At 46.0% G+C, this 9,195-nt stretch overlaps 1 protein-coding gene across 1 annotated transcript in view; it reads right to left on the bottom strand.

The window, feature by feature from the left end:
* Nucleotides 1-1,924, bottom strand: part of ARHGAP6 (Rho GTPase activating protein 6) — a 481,290-nt gene extending 479,366 nt beyond the window's left edge. Inside the window, exon 1 of the mRNA XM_004758826.3 lies at nucleotides 271-1,924. Coding sequence (XP_004758883.1) covers nucleotides 271-849 — 579 coding nt within the window. The 5' untranslated portion in view covers nucleotides 850-1,924. The remainder of the gene's footprint in view (nucleotides 1-270) is intronic.
* Between the last annotated feature and the right edge of the window lie 7,271 nt (nucleotides 1,925-9,195).

Below are 9,195 nucleotides of genomic sequence, written 5' to 3' on the forward strand. Positions count from 1 at the left end.
CCGCCCGCAGCACCGACAGGAAAGCACACCAGCTCTCCCTGCAGCTCCCACCACTGCTCCAAAGTGAAGCCAAGAAGTCCTAACAAGACACACATGGGTGGCCACTAGGGACATCCCATGTCCAGGCACCATTTAACCAGCCAAAGAGGGACAGCCACACCATGGAGACCTCTCAATGGGTCCCTGGCACTGTAAACGTGATGGAATGAAACAAATGCCCTGGGGGCCAGCCTTGGGCCATGAGAATGCACAGCACCGGACCCTACCTACCTCGGACTTCCACACAACGTAGGGGTGGCTGTGGCTGTTGGGGGGGGACTGGAACTTCCTCTGCTGGAGCCACCTCCTGGGAGAAGTGAAGATGCCATTAGGGCCACCCCCCGAGGAGCAGAGGATGGCGCTGCGGCCACTGCCAGGCCCAGCCAGGACTGAAGGCAGGTCCCAGGCCATGCTCTTCTTGAGGCCACCGCGACCCAGGGGCACCTCATAGTCAAAGTGAAAACTGCCAGAAGGCGACTTCTCCTGCGGGGTGCTTGGCGTGGAGAAGGATGAGCAGAGGGGTCTAGGGGGTGGGAGTCGGTTGGCCCGGGGGTGTGGGCCCCTAGGGGAGGACGCCGAGCGGGAGCCCAGACCCTCGGCTGGAGGCAGCGGGGAGCAGAGGCGGCCCCCGGTGGCCCCCCGCGAGCTGCCCTCCACGCCGGTCTCGCCCCCGCAGCCGCCGATCAGGGCCGGGTCCAAGCTGCGGGTCTGGCGCAGCTTTCTCTTGGAGAAGCCCTTGGCCGAGGCCGAGCCACCCGAGGCCGGCGAGGAGCAGGAGAAGACACTGTGGAGTAGGCTCTGCGCGGACATCCCGGCGTGACTGTGCCTAAGGACCACCCTCTTCCCGCTCTCCGGACGCAGGCGATTTGGAGCCGGGAAAGGAAGGGGGCTCAGACTGGGCTGCCAGGCGGAACTGGCCCGAGGCTGGCCGAGGGCGGTGGAGGGCGGTGGAGGGCAGTGACAGGCTCACGCGCCACCAGCGCGCTCCAAGTGCCCCAGCGGGTGCAGAAGCAGAAGATCCATCACCAGCCTTCTAGGGAAAGAGGTCGGATGGCCTCCTGCGGCCACTAGAACTTTCCCCCAGAGCCCAAGTCTCGAAAGGGGTGAGGAAGAGGAGGAAGGTCAGGCGCTCTCTGGGTTCCCAGCTCCAGCCCGCCAGCGCCACTCCCCCTTCCCAGCCGAGGCAGGAGACGCCGCGCTCCCGCTCGCTGGCTCTGGACAGCCTCGAAGTCTTCAGCAAGCTCCTCCTCGCGCCCTGAGGACGGTCTCGAGGGCTGGGGAGGAGGCCTCCAGGGCGTGCGCTCAGGGCGCGTCCGTCTGTTGCGCTCCCCTGCAATGCGAGAGGGACTTCCTCCGCTCTGAAGTTGGGCGCCCGAGCTGCGCCTGGGCTGTACGGTCCTTGTGCCCCGGCCCCTGAAGCTGCGCGTCTGGCCTCCACTTGGCTGCTGTGCCCACTCCTCCGACTGGCTAGGTGCGAGAGTGTCTCCAAGCTCCAGGATCCCTCGGGGTGCAAACCTTGCTACGAAGTGGGGACACGAACCACGCTGCGCCTAGGGCCTCCCGAGGGCTGAGTGGCTACGGTGGGAGAGAATTCCTGGCTGCGCTCAGGGAGCTATGGAAAGAGCCCCAGGGGCGAGAGTCTAAGCCCCACCGGATAAAGGCTCTGGATCTTCGCAGCCCAGCTGTGGGCCCAGAGCTGGAGCGGAGCGGTCCCCGCACGCTCACGCTGGAGGCAGAGGGAAGGGGGTGGGCGGGCCGGGTAGGGCGGGAGGGAAGCCAGGTCTGGAGCTGGGGCGGAGCCAAGAGCAGGAGAAAGCAGAACGTGGAGTTTTTCCAGGCGCCAACCCGGCAGCCGCGCTGTGAGAGCGCAGCTCGCTGCTGATACCCGGTGTCCAGGGGAGATAGCGAGTGAGGACGGAAGTTCGGACCTTCTCCCTGTCTCCCCTCCCCCAGATAGAGGGGGCGCCAGCTCCACTCACGTTTCTGGAAAGGAAAGGAAGTGTCAGATTGCACCCCACCCACTGGTGTCAGATGGGCAGCCCAGGACGGTTGCTCTAAAGTTGGAGTTCAATCTCCTGTCCTCCTTTTCCAACCCCTACAGCTTTTTCTTTCTTTTCTTTCTTTTTTTTTTTTTTTTTTTTTAAGGGCAGATTTCAGTTCAAAAGCAGTGACTGCAAATGAACGGGCTGGAGATGGGGACCTACTATGGAGGTGGGGGGAATCCTGGCCCAGTAAGGGTCATGTGTGAATGTACTCGAGGAGGAGGGGTGAGTGAGAGGCAGGCGCCCAAAGCAGCGTCCGCCCAGAGGCTTCGGAGATTGGCGCTCCCAAGTGATAGGTCTCCCGGTTCCGCTCTGGGACGCCTCTGGGCGAAGTGCACAGCGGCCACATTCCTGAGAAGCTGAAGAAAGCTGGCGATGTCAATGTTCCTCACTTGGAAACAAGTCTGGAAGCAGCTTTTCCAGCTACTGTCCAACCCCTGGAATCTAAGAAGCTCAAAGCCTCGCCGGCCTCTTAGCGGGCTTTGTGAAGTAACATTTAGGTTTTGCAACGCAACTTATAACCTCCTCAATAGGGGAGCAGAATGTTGGAAATGCCTACATACTTTTTTAAACTATGTTCGTGTGTCCTCTTACCCCTTCAGGGTGAAGAGAATCATATATGAATGTAAAGGTAACTTTTCTCTACCATTTATCGTATTAAAGAAAAAAAACTTACAATGAACTTACAAACAGGTATTTGGCACAAATGTTCACCTTGGTATGGGTATATAAGAATTGTCCAAGTTTGATTTTGGAAGATTTCTTTTACTCCATATAAAATTTTCAGGGGAAAATTTTGTCTTTTTCAAAAGTATGTTTGATGTTCCTAGATATCCAACTATCTAGGAAAGAAGTACTTCATGAAATCTAACAGAAGAATCCAACACCTCCACAAAAGGCTTCATTGGGCCCCCAGGATCTCTGTTACACAGGTTTTTGTAAATGTGGTGGGACAGTCTGTATCCAGGGATTTCCTTCTGTTGACTTTATGACCTATCTGTTGCCTGAAGACACAGTGAGTTATATATTCCCCAAGACTCTCACCGCTGTCAATCGCTTAGCACACTGAGACTGAAGTACTTCCACTGGCTGATGATTACGTGTGTATGGAGAAGCACAGATTTTCACGTTGCTTACTTCCCTGCCTGACTACACACGCCAAATTACATTTGGGGGACTGTTGGCGTTTGCTCTCTTCCCCCCTCAAACAAGTCACATTGGAAGTAAAAGAAGGAAGGTCTCGCCTGCCCTTTCCTTTCTTAACAACACCCTGTAACCTGTCACTAATAATGAAAACCCTGACGATCCTTACCATTCAGATACCATTGCATGGCATTGGTTATGCCTCACTGGATCTTGGCATTTGAAGTAGATGGTTAACAAAGTCACACTTCATAGAACCTCTTATAACTCAAGGTGGTTGAGAAAATGTAATTTATGGTTCATATATATTCTATTCCTCTAAACCCATATGATGACCATGGAATTGAAAATGAACCCTGCCATGATTATGCCAGGCTTCTAAGAATGTGCTCTAGATACAAAGTCATATATTCCTGGTTATGGATGTTGAGAACCAATGAGCGGAAGGACTCCTCTACTGGTACTGGGGGCTTGGGGCAGACACATCCAGTTAATTCATCATCTTGTTTCTTTTTTTTTTTTTTTCATCACCTTGTTTCCAATGGGTCTTGACCCTCTATTAGCCTAAAGCTTGCCTCACTGTGGGAAACAATGAATAAATTGTTTTATATATTCATAAAATTAACTTTGGGCTCCTTTTTCAAACCCCAGTGTAAGCATGTGAGCTTTTAAAACATGGGGGGAAATGTAGTGGTACTTATGGGGAAAAAAAGCATTCATAAGAAAATTATTTGGATTTTTAAAATATTTTTGAACTATCTTGATTTCCAACCTGACTGCTAGCTATTAGGTTTATTTTGTAGTCATTGTGGTTTGTGGCATATTTATTCATTCCTAGTTAAGGCATCCGATTTTACTCTTGTTTGTTATATAATCCCTTTGCTTATACAGACCCAACTCACATTGGCCTTTCTGATTGACTGCCATCTGGATTAAGGAAGATCTGGGTTTCACTCAACAGTTTCAAAAATGGCTGGTTGTGTTACATGCTCCCCAGAATCTTTCTTGCAATTCATCAGCCTGCTTCATAAGCAATATAACCAGTAGTCTAGAAATAAATGGCTTTTAAATATATATACTTTAAAAATCAGATCTCAGGACTTTGCTCCTTTACGAGGACATTTGCTATTGAAAAGTAGTGTCCACGTTTATTTCTTTCCCTCAGAACCAAAGTTAATCAAAGCCTTAGGATACCTGCTATTAAAGGGTAGCACAGCCTGTTCACTCTTCATTCGCATTATAATTATCTTAGAAATTCAGTATAAAAAATATATCCCATCTGGTCATGGCACAAAAATATTCTAATGAAAGTTCTAGAGTCCTTGGTCTGACATTAAGGTATCCTCTTATCAAGGACCCTTGAATACTCATCAGTTTCCTTTGTGTTCCCTTGAGATGTTGTTCTACAAACACATATATCTTACTACCAAAGGATATATTCTGTTAAGCCTAAATTTCCCTTTTCTTAACTTTATCCCTTGAAATTTTTCTTATCTCAAGCCAAAATTCCTCTTTCCCCTTGGTGTTTAGACCCTCAAACTATTTGTAGATTTTTATCATGCCCCTTGGGTCTGACTCTGTGGTTTGGCTACACTATAAAGTTCATATTTTGCTTTAAAACCATCATTGTAGATGATCTCCTCTGGAGTTCCTCCAGTTGCTTATTTCTTTTGAGTTCCGATGTCTAATGTTCTAGGTTGGGGCATCCTATTTTGCCCTTGTTTGTTATATAATCCCATTGCTTATATCGTCCCCAATCACATTCAACTTCCTGATTGATTGCCATGTAATATTTCAGGTTTCTATATGATTGGCTCTCATCACTGACTTTTGCTTCATTCTGCCTGTGACTCTCAAACTGAGTGTGATCCCTCTGATATCATTTCTACATTTTTAGTGGTATCTACGGTAAACAGTTCACAGCACCTCACTTTCTTATAGAGGAAGTCCAGAGTTCTGTCTCTAAGTTCCTGAAACATGAAAGGGGGGACAGGTTTTTAATCTATGTGATGTGGACTATATGAGAACTTTACAGGACTTAAGAATGCTAGTTACATTAAATAACCAGACTGCTCCATACTCAAACTGCTTGATTTTAAGCTAGGAATTTTTTGCAGCTGAACTAAGATTGTCTCTTCTGAGTCCCATTGTAGCATCTCCCTGAATGAATATAATTGCCTAGTCACTTAAACTACCATTGATGGATGTCAGTGGAGGTAAATCTAGAGGCACAGGATAATTCCATATGGGTAAGATTAGCAAAAACTCACTGTCTTAAACACCAACCCAGCATTGAGGAAGAATGATCATTTTCCAAACATGAAAATATTGTTGGGGCACCTGCGTGGCTCAGTTGGTTAAACATCTACCTTCGGCTCAGATCATGATCTCAGGGTCTGGGGATTGAACCCCACTTTGGGCTCCCTGCTCCGTGGAGAGTGTGCTTCTCCCTTTGCTTCTGCCGCTCCCCCACTCATGCTTGCTTGCTCGTGCTCTCTCTCTCTCTCTCTCTCTCAAACTCTTAAAAAAATTGTCATAAATATTCTCTAGAAGGTGAATTTAATGATTTGCAAGGTAGAAGGACATTTGAGAGCTTAAATCATAATCTATACTATGATGTGAGAAGACTAAGACAATAAGTTCCACTCTCTAGCTTAAAGAAAAATATTCTATTACCAAAAGAAATATTCAGGGAGGGAAAATCTTCACACAACCACTAAAGGGAAAAAGCACTGAACATATCTATAGCATTTATTAACTTGAATTTAGTGTTGTACTCAAGGTCACTTATTCAAACAGCTTGGTCCTGACCTTTTTAATCATAACAATATAATAACTAACACTTGTTGGAACTTACTACATGGCAGGCACTGGGCTGAAATCATGCATGCACTATTGAAATCGACAGACACACACACACACACACACACACACACATACACACACACGCAGAGTTAGAATACTTAACCCCCAATTTTATAAATGAAGAAAACCAAGACCTGGATCGGTCCCACAGGTCACCCCCTGGTTAAGTGGCAGAGCTAGTATTCAGATCCATGTCACCTAACCTTAACCTCTAACTCTTGCAGGACTAGAACTGCAGATTAAGAAGCCCTTCATTTTGGAGGTGCTTTGAGATCCCTTCTGGATGGATTTCGATTTGTTGTTTTCCCATCTAGCTGTGTGTCCTTGTGTACATCATTTCACGGCTCTCGATCTCACTTCCCCATCTGCAAAATCACATCCACTTCGGAAGGCTGTAGAAATGGCGGGGGATGCAGCATGCTTAGCAAAGGGCATTCCAGATAGAACAAGCACAATGACAGGAGTTACAACTATAATCTATACAAAATCTATACATTCTAAATTACTTTATGAATCCAAATATATTGAATGACCAACCAGCCCTAATGTGAGTTCACCTGGCCTAACACCCAAAAGACCTATCCAAATCTTTCCAATTTGCTAATGAATCATTTTAAAATGTTTGAAAAAGAATTGTGGTTGATTCTGAATAGTCATAGCTGGGATTTTCACCACTCCCCCAAGTTTTCGTGAGGTGCTATCAATACCAACTAAACAATACCAACATAGCCTTTCAAGGTAGGGCACTTGAGGGGCACGTGCATGGCTCAGTGGGTTAAAGCCTCTACCTTCATCTCAGGTCATGATTCCAGGGTCCTGGGATCAAGCCCTGCACTGGGCTCTCTGCTCAGCAGGGAGCCTTTTTCCCTTCCGCTCTCTACCCGCCTCCCTGCCTACTTATGATCTCTGTCTGTCAAATAAATAAAAACTTTTAAAAAATGGTAGGGCACTTGAGTTAAACGAAGGACTATTTGGGATTCTCTGTATTCAGAGAGGAGTATAGGAAATGTTTTGCCTCCTACTACATTTATATACCAAAAGGTCAGTTTTTTGGCTCAATTTCACATTGCCCAGACCTATAAACATGAACCCTCTCTCTCTAAAAAAAGGCATGCAGATGAGGTTTGAGGTATGATCTCAGGATCCTGGGATGGAGTCCTGTGTTAGGCTCCAAACTCACTGCAGAGTCTACTTAAGGTTCTCTCCCTCTCCCTCTGCCCCCACCTAAAATAAGTAAATAAACCTTAAAAAAAAAAGTCAAGTTCCAGTATGGGTTTGAAAGAATCTTCCAACATCACATCCTAAATGTATGACCATCAGCACTTTCGGTTTGGGCTTTGAAACTTGATCTCAAGAGACTTTTAATAATAATACAAGTTGGCTGACAACCAAATTCTGTTTCAATTTATAAAAATTTTATTTTTTAATTTATTTTGGAGGGGACAGACAGGGGGAGAGGGACAGAATCTTAAGCAGACTCTGTGCTGAGCGTGGAGCTAATGCTGGGCTCCATCTCACGACCCCGAGATCATGACCTGAGCCGAAACCAAGAGTTGGTGGCTTAACCAACTGTGCCACCCAGGCACCTCATCAGTTTATAAACATTTTGAACACACACTTTGTGCCAGTAGCGTTCCTTCTTTGTTTTGCTTTCTCCTGTCTTTGCAGGTAAAGGTGCACTTGGAGTCTCAAAGTCGTTAATTTTACCTAAACCTGCTATATGGCTCAGCTGTACTTACTTTCTTAGTTTTTAACATCTTCCCATAGCATGTTTTAGACTACTTTTGAGGATGAAGAATTAAGTAATGGGGCAGCTCAGTCAGTTAAATGTCTGTCTTCAGCTCAGGTCCTGATCCCAGGGTCACAGGATCGAGCCCTGCATCCCCCCATCAGGCTCCCAGCTCAGCGGGGAGCCTGCTTTTCCCTCTCCCTCTGCCCCCTCCCTGGCTTGTGCTCCTGCTCTTTCTCTCTCTCTCAAATAAATAAATAAAATCTTTTTTTTAATTAGGTAATAATGTAAATGACTTTTAATATTTTGTTACTCTAAAATTTTCATAATCTAAGCATTTTTCAATATTTTTTATTTTTAAAAGTAAACAATGTAAAATTTTTGCTTCTGAAATTTGCATTTTCCCCAGAATCCTGACTTCTCATCATTGAATGGAAACAGGAAAACCTATTTGCTCAACATTTTTTCTAGTGACAAGACAGGGTGGGGCATGGGAGGGAAAAAAGAAAACCAGCTGGTACTGTGCCTAGGGTGTATATTTTTTCTCATCCACTTTACTGAGGAATAATCTAGATACAATAAACTATATCAATGAGTTTTGACAGCTGTAAATACCTATGAAACCACCAACACAATCAAGTCCAGAACATTCCCATCACCTCCTGGGTTAGTTCTTATTAATGTTCCATGAACACTGACAACTAGATTTTACACCATGTAATGGTTGAATTATGCCTTTAGTTAATATTCAGAGGGAGGGAGGGTGGACTAAATAGAGAACAGAGCTCTTTGCTTCTTGTAGTGGGTCAGATTATGTCTCCCCAAAAGACATGTCCAAGTCCTAATCCCTGGTACCAGAGAATGTCACCTTATCTGGAAATGGGGTCCTTGCAGATGCAATCAAGTTAAGATTAGGTCAGACTGGATTAGGGTGGGACCTAAAATGACTGGTGTCTTTATAAGAGAAAAGAGTGGTGATTTGGACACACACACACACACACACACCACATGAAAAGTGAAAATGGAGGCACAGATCAGAGTGATACATTTACAAGCCAAGAAACACCAAAGACTGCGGGCAACAACCAGAAGCTGGAGAGAGGCATAAAACAGATTCTCTCTTGGAGACTCCAGAAGGAACCAATCCTTCTGACACCTTGATTTCCAACTTCTGGCCTTCTTAACTGTGAGAGAATAAATTTCTGTTGTTTTAAGCCACCCACTTTGTAATAATTGGTTGTATTTCTTAAGCATAGCATGCCACAGCTTGGTTCTCGTTGTAACAATTTAATAAAACCCAGAACCAAGAAATTCATTGAGTAAAAAGCAATCATAGAGAATTTTAAAAATAAGGCAAGAGAAGAGCTACTCAATGGT

Source organism: Mustela putorius, unplaced genomic scaffold, assembly GCF_011764305.1.
Source record: "Mustela putorius furo isolate JIRA1106 unplaced genomic scaffold, ASM1176430v1.1 tig00003836_pilon_pilon_pilon, whole genome shotgun sequence".
Taxonomy (NCBI): domain Eukaryota; kingdom Metazoa; phylum Chordata; class Mammalia; order Carnivora; family Mustelidae; genus Mustela; species Mustela putorius.